Source organism: Dasypus novemcinctus, chromosome 13 (assembly GCF_030445035.2).
Source record: "Dasypus novemcinctus isolate mDasNov1 chromosome 13, mDasNov1.1.hap2, whole genome shotgun sequence".
Classification (NCBI taxonomy): domain Eukaryota; kingdom Metazoa; phylum Chordata; class Mammalia; order Cingulata; family Dasypodidae; genus Dasypus; species Dasypus novemcinctus.
Window position 1 is genome coordinate 34,386,715 of NC_080685.1, and position 26,731 is coordinate 34,413,445.

A 26,731-nucleotide genomic window follows, 5' to 3' on the forward strand; every position below is an offset into this window, starting at 1 on the left:
CAGATCTTTTGAATTTTTCTCTTATCCCTTAAGGTTGTGATCATTTCTACAATTTTATTTTGTACTATAAGCAGACACATCCTCATGGAGTTGGGGTTCCCCTTCATCTCACTTAATCATTGATGAATTCCTTCACCCCACTGGGTCTCTGACCCAGAGCTTGGATCATTGAAATCCTGACAATGATCAAGGTATCAAAGAAATTATTAGTAAATTGGGAAGATTGTGGGAAGATGGAGTTGGATCAGGCAAACAAGGGCTTGGCTCTCTCACAAAAACAATGGAGAAAGAGCCAAATGCTACCAGAGGGACTTCTTTTTTGAGTCAGTAGACCAGGACATTGCTTCACAACTCCCAGATAGAGGAAGAACCTGAAACAATAAACTGTGAGTTACTAAACCTCCCAGCTACTAGGAAAGGCTCTCCAGCCCCAACCCCAAGATATTAAGCAGCGATAAAACCCCTGGCTCATTGCAGCTGAGAGAGGAGCAGACATCTTCCTCCCTGTGAGCTGTTATAGGGAAAAGAATGGGGAAGTCAGAGGGCTTTTCCTCAGTGAATTCTGCCAGCAGAGCCCAGTTTGAATCATGGTTCTGACCAGACCAAAACAAAGGAAAACTGAGAGAGATATACCTCCATTGAAAGGTGCATCAATAAGAACCATCTGCTAGCCAGTGCGGTCACCCCTCGGGCTAAAGTGTGGTTTGCTGGCCTGGCAGGGGAGCGGCCGCGGTAGGCCTAATTCCACTGCCCCCATAATAGGGTGGTTGGTCGGGCCCACCGCCACCCCTGAAGGAAGCTCGGCATGGGCGCAGAGTGCCCTCGGGTCTCCCCTTCTCGGCAGCCATGCTTCCGCGGCCACCCCTCCTCCCAGATGGCGCCACCCAATGCCTTGTGGGGCGGCACCCTTCTTCTTCCTTCTCCCTGCGCAGGCGCAGGGCAGAAAATTCCAGTCTGCCCTTTTCCCCTCCCCCGACAGCAGCAACAGCCAGGCGTGGGCAGAAAATTCCAGTCTGCCCTTTTCCCCTCCCCCGACAGCAGCAACAGCCAGGTGTGGGCGGAAAAATCCAGCCCGCCCTTTTCCCTTCCCCCGACAGCAGCAACAGCCAGGCGTGGGCGGGAAACTCAAGTCTGCCCTCCACCCCAGCAACAGCAGCCACCAATCCCTAAACCCTGCCCCTACCCCCAGCAACAGCGACAGCCAATCCCTAACCACCACCCCTCCCCCATCCAGTACCGCCCACTGACCTTTCGCCGGCAACCAATCAGAACAGGGCATGGCTTCGACCAATCAGCCTTCCCCAGCCCCTATAAAACTGTTGCCTCTCCCTCAGTAAAGTGGACTTGCGTGTTTACCTTGTCTCCGCGGTAGTTCTTCTGCCGTGCGCCCTCCAGTCCTGAGAGCCCCCGACAAGGGCCTGGCCTCCCTTGTCCCCAGTTCGTCGCCTGCTTCTCCGGGCGACCCCTTCGTCGCCGGCTTCGCCGGGCGACCCCGTCAGCCGAACCGCGCAACCCCTTGTGAGACCGATCCCTCGTCTGCTGCCGGACCGACCCCTTGTCCCAAGCGGGACCGACCCCTCGTCCAGAGCTGGACCGACCCCTCGTCCGCAGCCAGACCCCACCTCTACCGACCGAGCAAGCCGCCGCAGCTGGCGCCCAACGTGGGGCAAGGCAACCCCACCACAGCACAACGTGGGGAAAGGCAACTCCACCACAGCTTCACTCCATAACCTGGCGGCTCCCCCCCCTCCTCTCTTCTCACCTTGGGACTTCTCTCGTGCAACATTGCTGCTACCTGAGCCTTGGCTACCTCATACGATCCACGGCGGTCTGGGAGAATCACTGGATGGCTTTCTCCTTCCATGTCGGGGGCTTATACCGACCCGCTATGATTAAGAGGAGCCTTGGATTTCTCAGGAGCGCGCGCTTGCACGTCTGAAGTAATCCTACCACAGCCCTACGCCCTCCTCTCTTCTCACCTTGAGACTTCTCTCGTGCAACATTGCTGCTACCTGAGCCTTGGCTACCTCATACGATCCACGGCGGTCTGGGAGAATCGCTGGATGGCTTTCTCCTTCCATGTCGGGGGCTTATACCGACCCGCTATGATTAAGAGGAGCCTTGGATTTCTCGGGAGCATGCGCTTGCACGTCTGAAGTAACCCTACCATAGCCCTACGCTCTCCTCTCTTCTCACCCCTATCTTTTCGCTCTGCATTGCTGCTCCTGAACCTTGGTGACCTCATATGATCCACGGCGGTCTGGGAGAATCGCTGGATGGCTTTCTCCTTCCATGTCGGGGGCTTATACCGACCCGCTATGATTAAGAGGCGCCAATAAAACTCTCAGGAGCGCGTGCCTGAGCACCTCCACCCCTGCCTTCACCTCTGCCTCCTCCCCTCTGTGCTTGCTCCCCTTTGCCTTGCTCCACTGCTCGTCGTCCCGCCCTCCCCTCGTCGGGGCCTTCTCTTGGCCCGCGACCACCGTCGGAGCCCCACCGGCTCCGACCCCTCGTCTCACCGCGCACCTCGGCTCCCATCGCCGCACTCTCAAGGTAAGGGCCCCTTTTCTTATCGGCTCCAAAAGGCCATTAGCAATGGGTAACATCCTATCTGCTAAGCAAGCCCCACAAGTTCGGGCCCTCACCGGTCTCCTAGACACTCACCGGTGTAAGATCTCTTTCAAAGAGCTTCAAGTATATTGGGACCTTCTTCTCCCCTTTAATCCGTGGCTTACCATGTGTCAGCTTTGGGACCCGGACACCTATACTCGCCTTATAGATAGGGTCACTTTTGCTGTGGAGCAGGAAGGTAAAAGATTCCCTCCTGGCTTATTACAGGCAACATGAAGTCCAGAAATCTTGAAGGGTATAATCTATGATATGCTATATAAAAAAGGATTTAAAAGCAGCTATACCAGAAAGTAAGAATTATGAGTCAACTGTAAATAAATAATATATTTCTGTTAATGTGTTGTAATTGTTCTGTGTTTGTCTGTCTGTTCGTTCAATGTCAACATATATTGTGATACCTCCGGATGGTAAATATAAATTACTAGAAATCTTTAAAAGAGCTCTATTCAAATGGCCAAAAATTAAATAAGCGCTTATATTAATACTTAAGTTTATTATATTAATACATAAGTTTAAATGTTAATAAGATATCTACAATTTAAAAAAAATTGTAAGTCTTAATTAACAAAATTAACTGTACGTCTTCATAAAAAGTTGTTCTTGCCTAGATTAAAATGAATAACTTATTTTTCTTCACAGGATAATATAAAGAATGTAAAACTTATATGAATATTAAAAAGGTTAAAAGTTTGTAAAAATGCTAACGGAAATGTAATAAGTTTTGCAAAAAGACATATTTTGTCCTAAAGTAGGATGGCTAATTTTTCATAAACTCTTGAAATTTAATTTGCATGCGGCAAGTGTAAAAGGTATTGTGATAACTTTACGTAAGGGAATGTGTTCTGTAAAGATAAAATTTATCTTCAATAGTTTACATTGAGGTATTAAATGGCTAATTCCAGAAGGTCATTCTTAAATATATATATATAAAACTAAATTGATGATGGTGATAATAAAGGGTAATTTTATAACAGGAAAGATTAACAGCAGCCAGGCTCCCCTGCCAACTTGCTTTTAGGAAACGGTTTCTGGTATTGCATGTTACTAAGTATTTAAAGAAAAGTTATTCTTAAGGAAACAGAGGATGATTTTGTCTTTGCAGCCATTGTCTACTTAGCAACACCCCTCGCTATCGGCCTAGCCACTGTTGCGCCGGACGATTGAAACCTTAAACAAAGACTCCTCCTCACTGTCATCTTCCTATCTATCGTTACTATATTTACTGCCCTCATTCTCCTTCGTTTATAAAGCAGTCTCCTACAAACCACAAAGCTTCTGTCTTAAACATACCATTCTCAACCCTATCCTCTAAATGATCTTCTCACTTCCCCCACAGCCTTTAATACTCTATTTCTTTCTCATAACCTTTGCTTTCTTGATAATATTTTCCACCATCTGTCTAGCCACTACCACCCCAGAAGATTGTAACCACGGCCCCCCATGCCGCCATCGCTCTCAAGCAGCTCCAGCCCCGCGAAACGGCCCGCAACCTGCTTTCCCCGGCCTGCGGCCTGCTTTCTAGCATCTAATAACTTTTCTGCTTTTAACAGCTACCCATACTTCTGCGGAGCTTCCTCCTGTCTCGACCTCACTCCTCTTCTCAGCCATCCAAAGCGTCCTTTCTCGTCCCCCGCCCCCCTCCTTTTTTCACTTGAACTCCTACTGCGTTGCAGATTGGGCCGCCCCATGTCGGCCCGCCCCATTAACATCGGCCTCTCTCGCGCCCGTGAAGACTTTGGCCTTCTTATTGTCCTCGCCTACGTCTCCACCACTCCCGACGCTGCCGCCACCACCGTCGCTGGTGCCCTGACGCGACTTGTCCTCACCGCTGCGATCCTCCAGACCATCACACAGTCTGCCTCTACCGCTCTTCGCCACCAAGAAGAGATCAACTACCTGTAACGCGCTGTCATCCTGGACTTTTAACAAGCAGATGGACCTTATAGCCACCGAGATCAACAAGAATTGGACATTGGCCACCCTTGCTTGCAATGGCAAGATACTGCCCCCCAAATTGTACATTTATCCCCGGCATACTCGCCTCCCTCTTCAGCCCCGCTTCCCTCATTGCTTACTGCCTCTTGGGCCTCAGCTACTTGTTGCTGCTGCCATCCTGGTCCTTATTTGAAAAGAAGGGGGAAATGCGGTCACCCCTCGGGCTGAAGTGTGGTTTGCTGGCCTGGCGGGGGAGCGGCCGCGGTAGGCCTAATTCCGCTGCCCCCATAATAGGGTGGTTGGTCGGGCCCACCGCCACCCCTGAAGGAAGCTCGGCATGGGCGCAGAGTGCCCTCGGGTCTCCCCTTCTCGGCAGCCATGCTTCCGCGGCCGCCCCTCCTCCCAGATGGCACCACCCGATGCCTTGTGGGGCGGCACCCTTCTTCTTCCTTCTCCCTGCGCAGGCGCAGGGCAGAAAATTCCAGTCTGCCCTTTTCCCCTCCCCCGACAGCAGCAACAGCCAGGCGTGGGCGGAAAATTCCAGTCTGCCCTTTTCCCCTCCCCCGACAGCAGCAACAGCCAGGTGTGGGCGGAAAAATCCAGCCCGCCCTTTTCCCTTCCCCCGACAGCAGCAACAGCCAGGCGTGGGCGGGAAACTCAAGTCTGCCCTCCACCCCAGCAACAGCAGCCACCAATCCCTGAACCCTGCCCCTTCCCCCAGCAACAGCGACAGCCAATCCCTAACCACCACCCCTCCCCCATCCAGTACCGCCCACTGACCTTTTGCCGGCAACCAATCAGAACAGGGCGTGGCTTCGACCAATCAGCCTTCCCCAGCCCCTATAAAACTGTTGCCTCTCCCTCAGTAAAGTGGACTTGCGTGTTTACCTTGTCTCCGCGGTAGTTCTTCTGCCGTGCGCCCTCCAGTCCTGAGAGCCCCCGACAAGGGCCTGGCCTCCCTTGTCCCCAGTTCGTCGCCTGCTTCTCCGGGCGACCCCTTCGTCGCCTGCTTCTCCGGACGACCCCTTCGTCGCCTGCTTCTCCAGGCGACCCCGTCAGCCGAACCGCGCAACCCCTTGTGAGACTGATCCCTCGTCTGCTGCCGGACCGACCCCACGTCCCAAGTGGGACCGACCCCTCGTCCCAAGCGGGACCGACCCCTCGTCCAGAGCTGGACCGACCCCTCGTCCGCAGCCAGACCCCACTTCTACCGACCGAGCAAACCGTCGCAAGCCAGTCTGGAAATTGCATGGAAAAAAGCTGCACTTGGGTCTTTCTGTTCTTCAACATCTGGGGAAAAAAATCTGCACCCCATTAGTGAGTCCCTGGCATGATTTTTATAACTTAAGCTGGGCAAATTTTGAAGACATAGGATAAGTTGAACCAAATATCATTTAAGAGCCATGAAAAAATAATAACAATAGGCAAGAGAGAGAAATTGAATATCAGAGTAAATTCACCAACATATTCAGAGGCCTAGACATCAGCAAAAATGACAAGCCATACTAGGAAACAGGAAGAGATGGCTCAGCCAAAGGAACAAACCAAATATCCTGAAAAGATATAGGATTTAAGACAATGAATCAATGGTAATCACACAACTCTCTTAAATCAATTTAAAGAATTGAAAGAAAATATGACTAAAGGGACAAAGATATTAAGAAGATGTTGGGTGAGCATAAAGAACCATTTGAAAGTCTGCAAAGAAAAGTAACAGACCTTATGGGAATGAAAGACACAATGGATGAGATTAAAAAGACAATAGAGGCACATATGAGCAGATTTGAGTTGCTTGAAGATAGAATTAGTGATTTCAAAGACAGAACATCTGGATGGGAAAAGACAGGAAAATAGAAAGAGAAGAGAATGGAAAAAAAGGAACAGGGTCTCAGGAAACTGAATGACAACATGAAATGCAAAAACATATGCATTTTCAGTGTCCCAGAAGGAGATGAAAAGGGGCAGAAAGAAATTTGAGAAAATAATGACTGAAAACTGCCCAACCCTTATTAGAGACATAAATATTAATATCCAAGAAGGCAATGCAACCCAAACAGCATAAATCCAAACATCTACCCTGAAATACCTATTATTCAGAATTACAAATATCAGAATGTCAGAGATAAAGAGAAGATTCTGAAAGCAGCAAGAGAAAAGCAAAGCATCACAGACAAGAGACCCTCAATAAGATTAAGCACTGACCTCTCATCAGAAACCTTGGAAGCAAGAAGAAAGTGGCATGTCTTTAAGGTACTGAAAGAGAAAAACTGCCAGCAAAGAATTCTGTATTTAGTAAAGCTATCCTTCAAAAATGAAGGGGAGTTAAAAGTCTTCAGAGACAAACAAAAACTGAAAATATATGTTACCAAAAGACCAGAGTTACAAGAGATACTAAAGGGAGTGCTGCAGCCTGAAAGGAAAAAAAAAAAAAGCATGAGAGACTTGAAGAAGAATGTAGAAATTAAGATTATTAAAAATGGTATTGAAGAAGGACAATCACCACACCATGGAGCCTAGAGTGATTACAACCGAAAATGGGAGGATTGCATCCAGCATCCATGTGGAATCTGAGCCTCCTCTTGACATAGAGGTGCAATGGACACTACCAATCCAATGTCCACAAAGAAGAGGTGGCATTGGATTGGGAAAAGTGGACATGGTGGACGATGGGTGTGGGGAAAGGCAGGAAGAGATGAGAGGTGGAGGTGTCTTTGGGTCATGGAGCTGCCCTGGATGGTGCCTCAGAGGTAATCACCGGACATTGTAAATCCTCACAGGGCCCACTGGATGGAATGGAGGCGAGTATGGACCATGATGTGGACCATTGTCTATGAGGTGCAGAGGTGCCCAAAGATGTACTTACCAAATCCGATGGATATGTCATGACGATGGGAACGAGTGTTGTTGGGGGGGGAGAGGGGGGTGGGGGGGGTGGGGTTGAATGGGACCTCACATATATATTTTTAATGTAATATTATTACAAAGTCAATAAAAAAATATAAAAAATAAAAAAAATAAAAATAAAAATAAAAATGGTAAATTTAAAGAGTAAACTGATGGGGAAGCGGACTTGGCCCAGTGGTTAGGGCGTCTACCACATGGGAGGTAGACGGTAGGTCCGTCTACCACATGGGAGGTCCGCGGTTCAAACCCTGGGCCTCCTTGACCCGTGTGCAGCTGGCCCATGCGCAGTGCTAATGCGCACAGGGAGTGCCCTGCCACGCAGGGGTGTCCCCTGTGTAGGGGAGCCCCACGCACAAAGGAGTGCACCCCATAAGGAGAGCCGCCCAGTGTGAAAGAAAGTGCAGCCTACCCAGGAATGGCGCCGCACACACGGAGAGCTGACGCAACACAAAGAAACACAGATTCCTGTGCTGCTGACAACAAAAGAAGCGGACAAAGAACATGCAGCAAATAGACACAGAGAACAGACAACTGGGGCAGGGGAGGGGGGAAGGGGAGAGAAATAAAATAAATAAATAAGTAAATAAAAAAAATAAATAAATAAAGAGTAAACTGATAGACAATAGTACAATATGACAACAGAAAGCCAACGATCAAAATGGATGAAGTACATAATGACTTTAGAGTAATAACATTGGATGTTAATAGCTTGAATTCCCCAATCAAAAGACAGACTGAATGCATGGATAAAAAACTGTGTCATCTATCTATATGTTGTCTACAAGAGACTCACCTCAGATGTAAGGACACATCCAGGTTAAAAGTGAAACATTAGAAAAAGAGATCCCACACAAATAGTCACCAAAAAAGAGCTGGTGTAGTGATACCAATATTGGGCAAAATAGATTTTAAATGCAAAACTGTTATAAGGAATGAAGAAGATCATTGTATATTAATAAAAGGGGTGATTCAGCAAGAAGGAATAACTACTAAATACTTATGCACACACTGGCAAAGCTGAAGGGAGAAATAGATGTCTCTACATGTCGGATATTTCAATACACCAGTCTCAATATTGGATGGAACATCTGGACATAGTATAAATAAAGAAACAGAGAGCTTGAATAATATAATAAATGAACTAGACCTAACAGATGTCTACAGAGCATTGCACCCCAAAACAGCAGTGTATACATTCTTTTCAAGTGCTCATGAATCCTTCTCCAAGATAGACTATATGTTGGGTCACAAGAAAAATCTCAATAAATTAAAAAAGATTGAAATTATTCAAAACTTTTTCTCTAATCATAACAGAATGAAGCTGGAAATGAATAATGGATGGAAAAAGGGAAAATTCATAAATATACGGAGATTAAACAGCATGTTCTTAAATAATCAGTGGATTATTTGGAAGAAATTGCAAGAGAATTCAACAAATATCTTGAAATGAAGAAATGAGAACACAACATATGAAAACCTATGGGACACTGCAAAGGCATTGCTGAAAGGGAAATTTATAGCCCCCAATGCTTAAATTAAAAAAGAAGAGAGAGTTAAAATTGCAGATCACACTGCACACCTGGAGGAACTAGGAAAAGAACAGCAAATGAATTCTAAACCAAGTTAAAGGAAAAAATTGGTAAAGATGAGAGCATAAATAAATGAAATTAAGAACAACAACAACAACAAAACAGTAGAGAGAATCAACAAAACCAGAAGTTTTCTTGGAGAAGATCAACAAAATCGACAAACCCTTAGCTAAACTGACAAAGAAAAAAAGAGAGAAGACACAAATAAATAAAATTAGAAATGAGAGGGGAGGACATTACTGCTGACCCCACAGAAATAAGAGAGATCATAAGAAGATGTTATAAATTATTAGTAAATCAGAGATAACATGAATCAAACACTATTTGCCAAGCACTTTACATGAATTCTCTTTTAATCTTCACAACAACCATATGACGTAGGCCTATATAATGCACATTTAAAGTATCAGGATTCTGAAGAAAATCTATTTTAAGTAACTTGCCTAAGATCACACAGCCTTTAAGAGATGGAACCAGGATTTTAACTGATGTAGTCTGATGACCTTAACACCTACGCTCTGTCATGAACAAATCAGAGGCAGTTAAGAGGTTGTAGTGAAATTATGGGAAATTGGAGACCTTTAAGAAATAGAAAATGAGCTACAGATTATACTATCAATAGTCTCCCTTTGAACCTGAAAATAAGTAAAATCTATTGAAAGGAACAAAATCTAGTTCTGTCTATCAATGCCTGTCACCAATAAGACAAAGGCCAAAATTTCCATGCCTCAGGACTCATTTTGTTTTGAGGTGAGCCTGCCCCAGCTCATGGTGAATGGCACAACTTTTAGAGTCAGAACTCTAGGATAAGCCTGCCCCTGCTCCAAAATCAAACTCTGTCCCCAGTGATGGCAGAACCTTCATGCTATTTGTGAGAGATCATCCACTATGCTGTCACTGCTTTTGTAAGTCTGATATCCCACTCAGTTCCAGCCCTGCGGCAGGCAGTTAGAAAATCGAAAAGTAAAGACCTGACCTGCCAGGCAAATGGAGGATTGGAGAGACACAGGACTCACTTCTCTCCCGAGAATAGCTAGAAGACAGGCATAAATGGCCTGGAAAATATGTGCTAGGACTTAGGACACCAGGGGAAGCCTGGACACCACCCAGAAGAGAGAGGGGAAAAGGAAAAGTATTTCGAAGGGAAATCTCCATGAGTAAAAGCTGCAGCTGCAGCTACCAGCACCCATCCCCCCTTCCCTTAGAGCAGACAGGTTTCAGTTCTCCAGCTTCTGGCAGGTGGCTACAGACAGAGGGGGCCACAAGGGTCCACTTCCCCAAGAAAGGGGAGACAGAGGGACACAGCCAAGGGATGATTCAGGAATTTGGTCTCCTGTGTCCTGCAAGCCCTTCCAGGCCAGCTGGGGCCACACCATTGTTTGCCCTGGAAACTGGCAAGGGACTAAAGAGATCAACCCTCTCAATACCCTTCCTATGACCAGGATTGGTTGCTGAGGCCACAGAGGAGAGAGGAATTATTTCCTACCAGGGAGAAGGGAAGGGGTTGACTGCAAAGGGAGAACAGCATCTGAGAAAGTTTGATTTGCAAGGCTCTGAATAACCCTGAAGCAGGATCCTCTGGCACACCATTCCAGTTGGGGTTACAATGAACACATTCTGACTAGGGTTGAACTGAGAGTTCTGTTGAAAAGCACCATTGCCTGGTAGAGAGAAGAAGTACAGACAATGAAAATAAAAGTAAATAAATAAAAGAGGCATTTTCAAGCCTTTACAGTTTCCCTCTCCAAGGGCCTTGGAAGCAGGTCTGCAACCCATTACTGGGTCCAAGGCCTGAATTTGAGCAACTAAAAACAGGGACAATCCTAAAGATCTAGAACTGGTTGAACCAAGAATCAGAGAGCAACAACATCCAGCTTCCTGACAATAAATCCCTACACATGGAGAGAAAGTGATCATTAGAGTAAACTCACCATCATAATCAGATGCCTAGACATCAGCAAAAAAAATTACAAGCCATACTAAGAAATAGGAATATATGTCCAAGCAAAGGACTGTATTAAAACCCCAGATGAGATACAGGATTTGAGACAACTAATCAATGATATTCATACAAATCTCCTAAATCAAATCAATGAGATGAAAGGTAATATGGCTAAAGAGATAAAGAGCATCAAGAAGACACAGGGAAGCAAAAGAAGAAATTGAAAACCTGAATAGGAAAATAACAGAGCTTATAGGAATGAAAGATACAACAGATGAGATTAAAAACACATTAGGGAAGTGGACTTGGCCCAATGGATAGGTGGTCGGCCTACCACATGGGAGGTCCACTGTTCAAACCCTGGGCCACCTTGACCTGTGTGGAGCTGGCCCATGCACAGTGCTGATGCATGCAAGGAGTGCCATGCCACGCAGGGGTATCCCCCATGTAGGGAAGCCCCACACGCAAGGAGTATGCCCAGTAAGGAGAGCCGCCCCGTGCGAAAGAAAGTGCAGCCTGCCCAAGAATGGCACAGCACACATGGAGAGCTGACACAACAAGATGAAGCTAAAAAGAAACACAGATTCCTGGTGCCGCTGATAAGGATAAAAACAGTCACAGAAGAACACACAGTGAATGGACACAGAGAGTAAACAACTTGGGGGGGGGGTGCAGAAAGGGGAAAGAAATAAAAAAATAAATCTTTAAAAAAAATAATAACACATTAGACCTACAAATCACCAGACTTTACAAGTTCCTTCCTCTGGTCATCCCCTCAGTTCCATGGATAGTCCATCCCAACCCTGCCATCCTACTCATTCTCACATTCCAACACTTTGTCCAGCAAAAATTGTCCTTCAAGTATGAAGCTGAGTTTAAAATATTCAAAAATAACAGAAACTAAGAAATCTCATTAAAAAGAATCTGGTTTTGCAAGAAATACTAAAGAAAACCCTATGGCCCAAGAGGAAAAGACTGGCAAGAGAGGCTTGGGGAAGATTCTAGAAGGGAAGAATTTTGGAAAGGATAACCAAAAGGTTAAAATGACAGAAAAAATAAAATAAAATAGGACATAGGAAAGCCAAAGAATAAAATGGTGGTAGTAAATAATACATTTACAATAATATTGAATGTAAATGGGTTAAACTCCCCAATCAAAAGATATAGACTGTCACATAGATTTAAAAAAGCATAAGCCATCTGTATGCTGCCTACAAGAGAGTCACCTTAAATCCAGGGATACAAGTTGGCTGAAAGTGAAAGGTTGGAAGAAGATATTCCACACAAATAGTAGTCAAAAAAGATCAGGGGTAGCTATACTAATATTGTACAAAACAGACTTTAAATACAAAAATTGTAAGAGATACAGAATGCCATTGCATAGTAACAAAAGAGACAATCCACCAGAAAGAAGTAACAGTCATAAAAATCTATGCAACTAACCAGGGTGTCTCAAAATACATGAGGCAAACTCAAGCAAAACTGAAGGGAGAAATAAACATTTCCACAATAATAGTTAATGACTTCAATATGCAACCCACATCAATAGATAGAACTAGACAGAAGCTCAACAAGGAAACAGATAACTTGAATAATATGATAAATGAGCTAGATCTAACAAATATACAGAATACTGCATCCCAACTCAGTGGGTTATACATTCTTCTCAAGTGCTCATGGACCTTTCACTAGGATCACAAATTAGGTGTCAATAAATATAAACAAATTCAAATTATACAAAGCACCTTCTCAGATCATAATAAAGCTGGAAATAAATAATAGGTGGGAAAGGAGAAAATTTTCAAGTGTGTGGAGGCTGAACAACACATTCCCAAACAATCAGTGGGTTAAAGAAGAAATTGTAAGAGAAATTAGTAAATATATTGAGACAAATGAAAATGAGAACCCAATTTATCAAAATTTATGAGACACGGCAAAGGCAGTGCTGAGAGGCAAATTTATAGCCCTAAACACTTATATTAAAAAAGAAGAAAGAAATAAAAACAAACACGTAATTGAACACCTGGAGTAATGAGAAAAAGAACAACAAACCAATCCCAAAGCAAACAGAGGGAAAGAAATAAAAAAGATTAGAACAGAAATATATGAAATTGATAACCAAAAAACAAGAGAGAAAAATCAACAAAACCAAAACCTAGTTCTTTCAGAAGGTCAGTAAAATTGACAAAATCTTAGCTAGACTAGCAAAGGAAAAAAGAGAAAAGATGCAAATAAATAAAATCAGGAATGAACGGGGGATGTTATAACTGACTCCAAAGAAATAAAAGAGATCTTAAGATGATATTATAAGAAACTATATGCCAACAAATTAGACACCCTAGATGAAATGGACGAATTCCTAGAAATTTACAACTTACACTGACTCTACAAGAAATATCTGAACTCAACAAACCAATAACATTTAAAAAGATCGACTCAGTCATTAAAATCTCCCAACAAAGAAAAGTCCAGGACTAGATGGCTTCACAGGTGAATTCTACCAAACAAGCATTTTGAGAAAAATTAACACCAATTCTGTTTAGACTTGTCCAAAAAAATTGAAGAGAAGGGAAAATTACCAGACACATTTTATGAAGCCAAGGTCACTCTAATACCAAAGCCAGATAAAAATATGAAAAGAAAATTATGGACCAATCACTGTAATGAACATATATGCAAAAATTCTCAACTGAGTACTTGCAAATAGAATCCAGTAGCATATAAAAGATATACACCACCATCAAGAGTGATTTATTCGTGGTACGCAAAGGTGGTTCAACACCAGAAAATCAATTAACATAATATACTTTAACAAGCTGAAGAGAAAAACACATATGATCATCTCAATAAACACAGAAAAGGCATTCAACAAAATCCAGCACATTTTCTTGATAAAAAATGCTTAGAAAGATAGGAATAGAAGGAAAGTTCCTCAATTTGGTAAAGGGCATAAAGGAAAGACCCACAGTCAACATAGTACTCAATGGCAAAAAATTAAAAGCTTTCGCTCTAAGATCAGTAACAAGACAAGGATGGCCATTGGCACCACTGATATGCAACATTGTACTAAAAGTTCTAAATAAAACAATTAGACAAAATTCCATCAGCCTACTTTAAAGGACTAGAAAAAGCAATTACCAAATTTATTTGAAAGGGAAAATTTCCTAAAAAAGAAGAGCAATGTGGGAGGACTCCCATTGCCTGACCTTAAAACACACTATATACTACAAAGTATGACATAAAAATAGAGACATTGATTAATGGAATAGAATTGAGTGTCCAGAAATAGACTCTGACCTCTACGTCCAACTGATTTTTGACAAACCTACCAAGTCCACATTACTGGATCAAAACAGACTCTTCAACAAATTATGTAGGGAGAACTGGATATACATAATCAAAAGAATGAAAGAGGACCCTTCTCTCACTCCCTTTAAAGAATCAACTCAAAATGGATCAAAGCCCTAAATGTAAAATCCAGGACCATAAAAATCCTAGAAGAAAATGTAGGGAAACATCTTCAAGACCTGGAGGTAAGTGGGGTCTCTTAAATCTTACATCCAAAACTCAAGCAACAAAATAAAAAATAAATAAATTGAACCTCCTCAAAATTAAACACTTTTTGCAACTGAAAAGACTTTGTCAAAAGAGTAAAAGACAGCCAAGTCAATGGGAGAAAATATTTAGAAATCACACATCTGATAAAGTGTGATTAATATCCATGATATACAGAGAGATTTTACAAAGCAACAATAAAAGAAAAAATGACCCAATTAAAAAATAGGCAAAAGACTTGAGTAGACATTTGTCCAAAGGAGAAATATAAATTAAAAAATTTCAGGAAAAATGTTCAACATAACCAGCAGTTAGGGAAATGCAAATCAAAGCTAAAATGAGATATCATTCCACATCTATTAGAATGGCTACTATTAAAAAGACAGAAAATTACAGGTGTTGGAGAGGATATGGAGTGATAGGAATGTTTATTCACTTTTGGTGATAAAATAGAATGGTGAAGACATTGTAGAGGACTGTTTGGCAGTTCCAAAAGAAGTTGAATATCAACTTGCCACATAACCTGGCAATACCACTATTATGTATATATCCAGAAGACATGAGAGCAGAGACATGGACATCTGCACACCAAAGTTCATAGAGGCATTGTTCATGATTACCAAAAGTTGGAAACAACCCCGATGTTCATCAACTGATGAATGGATAAACAAAATGTGGTGAATACTACTGATGGAATATTATGCAACAGTAAGAAGAAATGAAGTTGTGAAGCATATGACAATATAGATGAACCTGGAGGACATTATGTTAAGTAAAGCAAACCAGACACAAAGGGACAAATACTGTATGGTTGCACTATTGCAAACTAAACATATTGTGTAAACTCATGGAGTTAGCAGTTAGAATATAGGTCACCAGAAAATAGAATGAGGTTAGAGAATGGAAAGTTGAGGTTTAATCTGTGCAAAATTGTTAAAAGGTTGTTTATAAATCTTTGAAAATGTATCAAAATGGCGAAAGCACATCATATTTGTAACTAGCAGTGCTAATATATTTATATGATAGTGGTTGAAAGAGAAAGTCTATGGTCTTATATATTACCAGAAGGAAAGCTAAAAATTGTAACATAGGACTCTATAGCATAGCAAAACCTCATGTGAAATATGAATATGGGTAATATTGTATATAGAAACCTGTTTTTCTTTAAAACAGAACAAACATGTGTTAATGATACATGATGTTAATATCAGGCAAAAATACAACCAAGACAAACTATGGACAATAGTGTGTAGCAAGATATTAATAATCTTCCACTAAGGATAAAAAATAAATAAAAGGAAATATACCAAATGAAAAAGACCAGACAACAGATACTACCTACTGTTTGACTCCCTCTATACAAAATATAAATAAAAATAAATTAGAGACATGGTAACAGAGCAGTTATGTACAGCAGAGGAAGGATTAAAAGATTGAGAGGTGATTATTAAGAGGTTGAGTTTTTTCTGTTTGTCTGTTTTTTTGTTTGTCATTATTCTTATTATTGGAGTAATGAAAACACTCTACTATTGATTGAAGTGATGAATGCACAACTCTGATTATAGAGATTGCACACTTTGGGTGACTTGTATGGTTTATGAATATTTATCAATAAAACTGATATTTTTTAAAAGGTAAAGAGCTCTCGATAGAGGAACTTTTTTTTTTAAAGATTTTTAAATTTATTTCTCTCCCCTTACCCCCCCCAGTTGTCTGTTCTCTGTGTCCATTTGTTGTGTCTTCTTTGTCCACTTCTGTTGTTGTCAGTGGCATGGGAATCTGTGTTTCTTTTTGTTGTGTCATCTTGCTGCATCAACTCTCTGTGTGTGCAGTACCATTCCTGGGCAGGCTGCACTTTCTTTCATTCTGGGTGGCTCTCCTTAAGGGGCGCATTCCTTGCACGTGGGGCTCCCTTATGTGGGGACACCCCTGCATGACAGGGCACTTCTTGCGTGCATCAGCACTGCATGTGGACCAGCTGCACATGGGTCAAGGAGGCCGGGGGTTTGAACCGTGGACCTCCCATGTGGTAGATGGACGCCCTATCCACTGGGTCAAGTCCGCTTCCCAATAGAGGAATTTCTATGTCTCTTCTTGTACTGCTAGAGCTTTGATATGATATTCTCACCTCTTCTCCTTAAGACTTCTGAATGAACTGAGAAATAGACATAGGACTTGAATAAGAATTGCAACATCAGCTCTTTGCTAGTAAAGCTGGATTTGAAAAAGCTATCCTGGACCTTATAGCATAATAAAGAACTTGGTTGGCCTTTGTGCCCAGTCCCTGGGAAGTGACCTCAACACTTTTAGAATTTCCTGTGATAAGAGTATCTTTTGTTATTCATGATGGGCTCCAAACCACACATGGTAGTTTATGCTGAGATGACTCAAGGTGGGACCAGCAGATAGTGTTAAGAGTGGAAGAGTGGGGGAGTGAGCACACCTGGAAAACAACATGATTAGGGATATGAGCCACATCCTATCAGCCTAACCTCCAGGAAAGTTTCAGGAACTGGAAATTGAGTTCAACCAAGAGGGCATTGATTCAATCAATTGTGCCTATGTAATGAAACCCCATAAAAACTCTAGACACCTGAAGCTCAGGGAGTTTCCATATTCTAGACCAATGTGACTGAAGGATGACATGTTCTAACACAACATGTAGAGAACATGGAAGCAATGCACTGAGACCCTGCCAGACCTTACCATATGTGTCTCTTCTTTTCTTTAGGATTCTTCTGATTTGTGTCCTTTACTTACTTATTTATTTATTTATTTATTTTCTTTGCTATAATAAAATTGTAGTCATAACATGCAAAAGATTTACTTTGAAAAGATTAATCACAGGAAAATGTAAAACTTTTTGGATAGTACTGTTTTGAATTCTCAAGTAACTTGAAGAAAACAGACTTAATAAAGATGAGAGTCGAAAAAAAACCTACTAAATCTAAGAATTTTAGGGAAACTTAAAAAGCTTTGCAGGATTTTTATTTTTTTAAGATTTATTTATTTATTTATTTATTTATTTATTTCTCCCCTCACCCCCCACCTCCAGTTGTCTGCTCTCTGTATTCATTCACTGTGTGTTCTTCTGTGACTGCTTCTATCCTTATCAGCAGCACCGGGAATCTGTGTTTCTTTTTGGTGTGTCATCTTGTTGTGTCAGTTCTCCGTGTGTGCGGTGCCATTCCTGGGCAGGCTGCACTTTCTTTTGCACTGGGCGTCTCTCCTTACGGGGCACACTCCTTGCACATGGGGCTCCCCTACGCGGGGGAAACCCCTGCGTGGCAGGGCACTCCTTGTGCTCAACAGCACTGCACATGGGCCAGCTCCACACGGGTCAAGGAGGCCCAGGCTTTGAACCACAGACCTCCCATGTGGTAGGCGGATGCCCTATCTATTGAGCCAAGTCTGCTTCCCCAGAATTTCTTAAATGGCATTAGAAAGAGTAAGGATCCCAATGTATAAAAGAAAAAACAAATCTTTAATATTGTGGAGAGGTTTGGAAAAAAACTCAAAGTATAAGGATAATGGACTCAGATGAAAGTGATCAGAGCAATGATAAATATGAAGGAAAAACAATGGAAATCTAAACTAATGAAAACTGGTGATCCTGAGAAAGAAAATAGAACAAAATAAGCAGAAACAACATTTAAAACATTTCTTCTTTAAACATTTAAATCTTCAACCTGAAATGACTAAAGAATTAAGAGATAATTCTAATTTTCAATGACCACATCCTGATGGTAGAGGCAGAATGCTGGCAAGATTCTATTCCTGTGTTCTTTAGTTAGTACAATAAAACACAATAAAAGACACTTGTGCCTATAAAGGGAAATGAAAATGTTGACAGGACTACAGATAAACTTATGCAATCTTTTAGGAGAAAAAAAATTGTTTCACATGGTCTTAAACAGAAACTTTAATGCATTAGTTCTCAACCTTGCACTGCAAGGCCGAACACTGGAATCACTGGGAGAGCTTTAAAATACTCTGATGCTTAGGTCCCGCTGCCAGAGAATCCAATTTAATTGGCCTGGGTTGTGGCCAGGTGATGCTAATGTGCAGCCATGGTTGAGGCCTTCTGCTCCCCACAGTCCCTTATGCTGAAGAAAACAGTGTGGAAGACAGAGGGGAAGTATCATCCCTCTCCCACCCTCAGGGCAGGAGACCCATATATGTGAGACAAAAAGGCACCAGAGCCTGAGACAAATGAAATGTTAAGGTGCAGTCTCCAGGGCCCATGCAGGGCCTCAGGGCCACAGCTGGGGTTTGATGAACACCTCACCAGATGCCTCGTACTTCAGTGCCTGCCAGGCCAGGACGTTAGGACTGAAGTTCTCACCAGCATACACAGCGTTAATCTGATCTGGTGACAACACAAAGTCCCACATGTTCACATTTCCAATGTCTCCCACCAAAGACTGGCTCTCATCAAAGCTCCCACCAAAGGAATCCTGCTCCTGGCCCAGGATGATGCTTGCCTCTGTCCCCAGAGAGTATCCCTTCTTCAGGCTCTTTCTCACCATGGGCTTCCCATCCAGCCAAAGCTCAATGATCCCAGAGGCGGACTCCCAGGTCACACAGAGGTGCAGTGGTGCAGGAGAGCTAGAACTCACAGGAGGACTGAAAGTTATATCAGACCCACCCACGGATATACTGTATCCTCCATTTTCCTTGAAGATGAGGATCTCGTTATCAGTTTCCATTGTGGCATAAGAGAAGAGGCTATAGTCGCGCGTCAGGTCAGTGTAGGCATGGAGACACACGGTGAAAGCCGTGAGTGGCTTCTCTTGATGTGCAATCAGAGTCACAAAGGAGTCAGCTGACTCTCTGGGGAACACAAAGGCCTTTTTGCGCATGTCTGTAGGATACCAAACAGGCAGGGAAAAAGACAGCAGTTAAGGCTGCTACTCCATAAAGATGTATTCCTTCACTTACATAAAGAGATTACATTTAGAAAGCACATACTGACCTCTTCCCCAGACCTCAACTTCTCCCTCATGCTGGCCATTTTACCTAATTTGGCCTTGCACAGTCATAACCCTTAGACAAGATCTCACCTACCATCTGAAGCAGCACCTACCTGTCTCGGAAAAAGCACTGGTGAGGCTGATAAAGACCAGGAAACACAGCCACAGCTTCTCCATGGTCCCTCTCCACTGTTAGTATGCCTGTATCCTCATGGAGAAAGCACCGATAGCAGACATTCCAGGCTTGGAGGTACGAGATGTGTCTCAGGTCTGCTTATATGTGCAGCAGTCAAGGTGACCCAGCTAATGGGTAAATGATTTTCCAAAATTGCCCCCTGAAGCCCTGAATCAAAGATCTAAGAGCAAAGAAAGCAAGACAAAATCAGAGATCAATATGGGTTACTTATTAGATATTCCAAAGTCCTGCTGGGTCTCCATCAGCTCTGTGTGGCAATGATTAATGAATGAGGACAGTCAATTTCTGGGAATCCACACTCTAAGGAAAGTATGTAAAATATGGGGGTTGGTAAAGTCTTATTCACAAAGACAACTATTTAATATTACTTAGAATGGTGAAAAATTAGAAAATTGGGATGTGGTTAAGCACATTGTATGCATTCACTAAAAGAATGAGTAGCAATTTAAAATGTTTTAGATTTTATGCTACAACATCTAAAAGTGCTTCTGATATGATGGTAAGAGGAAAGGTAATATAAACATTACTTTTAAAAGAAATAGCAAATTAAGAAAAAACAATAAGGAATTGTCCTCAAGTAATGAGTGTTCTTTTCTTTGAAAATGGGATTAGGGAGGATTTTATTCCCTTTGTTCCCATTAACAACATTTCCATAATGTGGTTATATTGCTTCTAAAATGAAGTGTGTGTGTGTGTGTGTGTAATTAGGAAGCAAGGAATGAAAGAATGAAGATCAATATACCTTGAAGCTCCAAAAGCTGCTGTTTCATTGTTAAGAATAGAACCATTCCTGACTGTGGCTCTAAAGCTTTACTCCCAAAATAACCAAAAAGAGTACAATGTCAGGTAGATATCCTATGATAGATAGATAGATAGATAGATAGATAGATAGATAGATAGATAGACAGATAGATATAGATACATGCAGAAAAATTAAGTTCCTAAATAAAACATTTTCATGGAAAAAGAATCTTGAACTTATTCATTATAGCCTCCTCGTGAGTTTTTCCATTGACATTTAATGAGAAATTGATAATTGGTGTTATTCCTCTATTGACTTAAAGTACCAACCAACATGTTGGTAGCACATCTAAACACAGACAAAAAAATTACTGTTATATGCAGTGTGAGATGATATCACATTGTCATTTTGATTTGCACTTCCCTAATAGCTAGTGATACTGACCATTTTTTTTCATGTGCTTTTTGACCATTTGTATTTCCTCATTGGAGAAATGTCTATTTAAAACTTTTGCCCATTTTTAGTTGGATTGCTTGCTCTTTTATTGTTGAGTTATATGATCTCTTTATATATAATGAAAATCAAAACCTTATCAGATATGAGGATGTGGAAAAATAGGAACACTCCTTCACTGTACGTGGTATTGTAAAATGGTAGTCTCTGTGGAAGATGGATTGGCGGCTCCTCAGGAAGCTAAATATAGAACTCCCATATGATCCAGCAATTCCTCTACTGGGAATATATTCAGAAGAACTGAAAACTGTGACATGAACCGACATTCGCACACAGATGTTCCTACCAGCATTATTCACAATTGCCAAAAGATGGAAACAACCCAAATGTCTATCAACCAATGAATGGATAAACAAAATGTGATATTTACATACGATGGAATACTATGTTGCAGTAAGAAGAAATGAAATTGGGACGCATATGATAATATGAACGAATCTTGAAGACATTATGCTAAGTGAAGTAAGCCAGACATAAAAGGACAAATATTACATGGTATCATTACTATGAACTAAATACAAAGAATAAATGCATGCAGTTAAAACCTAGAGTAAAGATTATTTGGAGATAAGATGACGGCCCAAAAGGAGTACTGATACTTAATGTATGTACAAGTTTTAAAGAACTTGACTGTAAAAGTGTGGAAGCAGATAGAGTTAATGGTAACACATTATAGTGAGTACCAGCTGGTTTATAAATGGAATTGTGGCTGAAGAGGCTAGTCTAGGGATGTAAATGTCAATTGAAAGAAAGCTAGAGAATAATTAAAGGACTGAATAACATGGTCAACCCAGGTGGATGAGAAATGTGGTTGGTGGTACAAATGCAGGAATGTCCTTCTGGGAACTAGAACAGATGTATGTCACTATGGCAGGGTGGTGGGAATGTGGAGAAGCTTGGGGAAAATGCAATTAATGTATCCTATGGACTATAGTTAACAGCAAAACCGTAATATTCTTGCATCAATGGTAAAGATGTACTGTGTTAATAATAAGAAACATGGGGAAAAAATGCCAAATGTACACTAGGGACCATAGTTAGTGATAATAGTCTGATGATATTATCTCATAATCTGTGACAAAATATTTCACCACAGTGTGGTGTGTTGGCAAAAGGATATTGTATGGGATTTCTACACATGTGCATGATTGTTTTGTGTGTTCACAACTTCTGTAATAAAAATATTTTTTAAAGTACTATTATAACATAGAGAGGTAAAGAGTTTTCTTGTTTATTTGTCTGGTTTTTGTTTATTATTACTGAAATCATGAAAATGCTTTAATAATATTGACGTGATCAACACACAATTATGTGATTATACCAAATACCATTGATTGCACACTTTGAATGAATTGTATGCTTTATTAATATGTATCAATAAAATTGATTTGTTTTTAAAAAGTACTATTATAAATGGTGCATTTCAGGAAAGATTTGCTTTTTAATAATGTACAGACTTTTTAAAAATCTTTTAAATTACCTCTTCTCAAACTTCTTGGGTCTTATTTTTTAAAGTACAAGACTAAAGTTGCTTCAAAAACTTTTCTCCTCTCATCCTAAACATTTACCCAATAAAATAATAACTGAACAGAAAACACCCTGACAGCTGAAAAGATTGGGACAAAGCAAATCACCATTACCAAAACAGCCTTCCCATGAGCATTTGGACTCCCTGGGTAGATGAAAAGAATGCAACAACCAATATGATGTATGGACTCTGGAAATTTTATTGATTCCATGGAGCCTACCATTACAGGAACTACATAAAAAATGGACAACTTGAACAAGGCTTAAAACTGAAAGAGAGACTTCCCTGTGAACCATTTCACAATATAAACCCAGTTCCATGGACCTGCCAAGGCAGCACTGTAGCTGCTCATATCATAAAACAGAGCACTGGGTGAACTTTGTCAGGAGAGAGGTGTAATAAATCAGCTTGCCACTGAAGCTTTTACCCTCCCCTGAGAAATGTTTGTTTAGGAGGCCTCTTCTCTCTTTCTCTTATCAGTGGTGATATTCTTAATAAAAATACTGATGGATCTTAGCTTTTCTAGATATTCTGACACTTTGATTTTTCCTTGATTTAAAGTCCCATAGATCAGGAAAACACTCAAAATTGAAGAAATCCAAAGTATCGATTGATGAAAAAGAAAACCATTCCAAGACAAATAAGACAAATGGAATGTTTGCTATGGCAATATGGCTTAATTGAATAAATAGCAACATGCTGAATAAACCGAGCTGTCTCTTTATTTAATCCTAGAACAGCGATAACTCTGGACTCCAGTGTTTAAATAGAAAGTTTGGTATTCCTTCTCAATTCAAACTCAAACCTCTATAACAGAAGGAAAGGGACACTTCAGTCAAAAACAACCTCACGGCCAGGCAATGACAACAGCTGTGATTCTGCAAGCTTTTCAAAGCTATCACAGCTTAGAACAGTGGTTCCCCAGCCTCCACTACTGAAGATTCGTCTTCACATTGTAGCTGCCTAAGCAGTTTTAAAAATGCTGATGCCTGGGTGTCACCACCAGAGCATCTGATGTAATTGATCTGGAGTGTAGCCTGGGCAACTGGGTCTGTACAAGCTCCCCAAGTGATTCTAATATGCACCCAAAGTTGAGAACCACTGGCCTGGAGAATCCTTCACATGATCCAATGCCTTTGAGGAATGCTTCCTAGGACATGAGATTATGTCTAAGGATATACATGAAGTAGAGAAGGTAGGACTTACCAAGTCAAAGAAGAACTTTTGCAGATGTAGCACTGGCACAGTCTGCTGAATGCTGTTATGCCCAGGCTGAGTAGAAATTTTATGCACAAGCCATTCTCCTGTATGCAAAATAACAAAGTGAAATGTTGGGAAATTGCCAGTGTCCCAGCAGTGGTAATTAGAACTGTGAATTTTTTAATTCCCTGAAATGGCTTGCCCATGAGAAAAAAAAAACATGCACATTCTCATAGTCTCCCTCCTCTACCAGTAGTTTACATGCAAACTCTCATTGTATTTATCAGTAGAACACACTGGTTAGAAGCACAGGACTCTGTAGCCAGACTGCTTACATTCAAATCCTAGCTCTGGTCTCGTTACTTAACTTCTCGATGCCTCAGTTTCCTCATCTGTAAAAGGAGTACTATAAGAAGTACTTACCTATGGGTTGTCAAGTATATTAAACAAGCAAATATATGTAAAGTACTTAGAACAGTGCCTTGCACATATTAAGAGTTCAATAAGTGCAAATTACTTTAAATGCTGTGTATGATCTGTCCGTATGTGATTAAGCAATTATCATCCTGGGAATGGTGATGAGGAGACCTTGTAAAATCACTTCTTTGTGCAGAAAAGGAATGGAGTAGAGGGAACACCACTGAGTGAGTCATCAAAGAACACTCCAGATGTAGGCAGGGGATAACGTGAGTCGAGAGGAGCTGGGTCCTTCTCTGAAGATGACAAACTGTCTTCAAGGTTATTGGGAGCCAGACCTGTGCCCCAGATAAGAAGACATGTAGCTGATAGGAAGACCCTAAAATGATGGTTCTCAAAGCATAGTGGGCGAAAGGATACATGTGGAACTTGTGAAATTGTTTATTCCTGGGCTCTAACTCCAGATGATCTGATCTACTAGATCTGGGGTGAAGCATCAGTGAAAGTATACTTTTATTTATTTATTTATTTTTATTCATTTTTTAAAAAATATTACATTCAAAAAATATGAAGTCCCATTCAACCCCACCACCCCCACCCCCCACTCCCCCCACAGCAACACTCTCTCCCATCATCATGACACATCCATTGCATTTGGTAAATACATCTCTGGGCATCGATGCACCTCATAGTTAATGGTCCACATCATAGCCCACACTCTCCCATGTTCCATCCAGTGGGCCCTGGGGGGATCTACAATGTCCTGTAATTGTCCATGAAGCACCACCCAGGACAACTCCAAGTCCCAAAAACGCCTCCAGGTCTCCTCTCTTCCTCCCATTTCCTGTACCCAGCAGCCACCATGGCCACCCTTCCCATACCAATGCCACATTTTCTCCATGGATATTGGATTGGTTGTGTTCATTGCACATCTATGTCAAGAGGGGGCTTAGATTCCACATGGATACTGGATGCAATCCTCCTGCTTTCAGTTGTAGGCACTCTAGGCTCCATGGTGTGGTGGTTGACATTCTTCAACTCCAAGTTAGCTGAGTGGGGTAAGTCCAATAAATCAGAGTGTAGGAGCTGAAGTCTGTTGAGGTTCAGGGCATGGCTATCATATTGTCCATCCAGAGATTCAAATCCCCTAAATATACCTTAAACCCCAGCACCAACTATAATTCCAGTAAAGTAGCATGAAAGTCTTGTGAAAAGAGATCCCATCTGAGTCCAGTTCCATCACGCAGAAACACCGGCTCCAAAGAAGGGCCAACTGACATGGCAGTGAACCCCATCTGCCATGACCATAGAACCCATGTGTCTCTTTATCCCTCAAAAGAACCAATACCTGGGGTTGTATCTACTTTATCTGTCTCTGAGACTCTGCTCAGGTGTGCATACAGGCAATCCTTCTGACAACCTCCAGACTCTTTTTCAGAGACTCATTTCTCCTTTCCATTTCTCCCTTACATTAGGTCAAACAGCATTTTGAAGTCATGTTATTATATGTACTTCTAGGATTTCTATTTGAGTTTTTCTTAATTTCCATCTCTCTGCAGAAACTTCTCATCTATTTATGAATGTTGACTATCTATTCCACTAGACTTTCTAACATATTAAACATGAATATTGAAAATTCCCTCTCTTATAGTTTCACAATCTGGGTCATATCTGAGTCTGGTTCTGTGAATTGTTAGTCTCTTGATAGTGTTTTTTTCCTTGATTTTTAAGTTGTTTCTAATAATTTTTGGTCAAAGTGAAGATATCTTGTATAGAATAATAGAGATTGAGATAAATACATTGGTGGGACTGAAAATGGGCATGCCTCCTCTCTTCTAAGCCTTTAGTGTAGGGCTTTGAGTCAATCTAGTCTGGAGTTTGTGTTTGGTTATTGCTTTAAAAGGCTTCAGAATACTTTAATATTACTTTTATTTTAGGGTCAGGGCTAGTTTGTCAAATAATTTTTCTTAATGTCTGCTACACTCTCAGGTGTATGTGTATTGTTTGTGCTGTGACTAAGAGAGGATCTATGTAGTCTTGCTAGTCTTCCAGCAGTAGACTGCTCTTACTTGTCACTTGATGCTTTCTAACCTGATTGGGAGAGGGAGCAGGAACATTCCCTTTTAATTTCCTTCAGTCTTAGTCTTAGGGAGGTGCTCTGTTTTAGAGTTGTTGTTGTTTTTTCCCTTGGGGGGAGGAGGGTAAACCTCCTAAGTGATGCTACTGTTCCTCTAGCACTTGGGAACCTCTAATAGTCTGGAACCAGGATGTTTTCTTACACCTCCCCCAGTTTTATTTTTTCCTTACTCCAGCTGCAGTAGGTCTTCACCTGTGCCCTGAAGGTAACAAGTTTTTCTGCCTTCCCCCCATCAGGTTAAGGCTTTTGTTCTGTGTAGGAAATAGGGGATAAAGATCTGGCTGAAGCTTCTTGCCTTTCTCATGTAGCAGCTGCACCTGTACCTCAGGCTTGCAACATTAAAAAGGGTTTCTCTGGTCTACATCTCTCACCCCAATGGTTTGTGAGCCCCTGATGTAGTCCATGGAAAAAGTATAGAGATTGATGCACATTCTCCCTGTATCTATGACTTTCAGGGGTTCTATACACT

At 41.7% G+C, this 26,731-nt stretch overlaps 1 protein-coding gene across 1 annotated transcript; it reads right to left on the minus strand.

Annotated features, from left to right (window-relative positions):
* Positions 1-18,021: 18,021 nt before the first annotated feature.
* LOC101422593 (C-reactive protein-like) lies at positions 18,022-19,806 on the minus strand. Its single transcript, XM_004462824.5, has 2 exons — positions 19,643-19,806; positions 18,022-19,420 (listed from the first exon to the last, which is right to left on the minus strand). The coding sequence occupies exons 1-2, from the start codon at positions 19,704-19,706 to the stop codon at positions 18,810-18,812; spliced, it is 675 nt and encodes a 224-aa protein (XP_004462881.1). The 5' UTR covers positions 19,707-19,806; the 3' UTR covers positions 18,022-18,809.
* Between the last annotated feature and the right edge of the window lie 6,925 nt (positions 19,807-26,731).

Excerpts from the sequence above, each read along its gene's own strand:
- LOC101422593 (XM_004462824.5), bottom strand. The coding sequence starts at position 19,706 with ATGGAGAAGCTGTGGCTGTGTTTCCTGGTCTTTATCAGCCTCACCAGT. Across the intron at positions 19,421-19,642 it reads CAGTGCTTTTTCCGAGACAG|ACATGCGCAAAAAGGCCTTT; the intron begins GTAGGTGCTGCT and ends GGTATCCTACAG.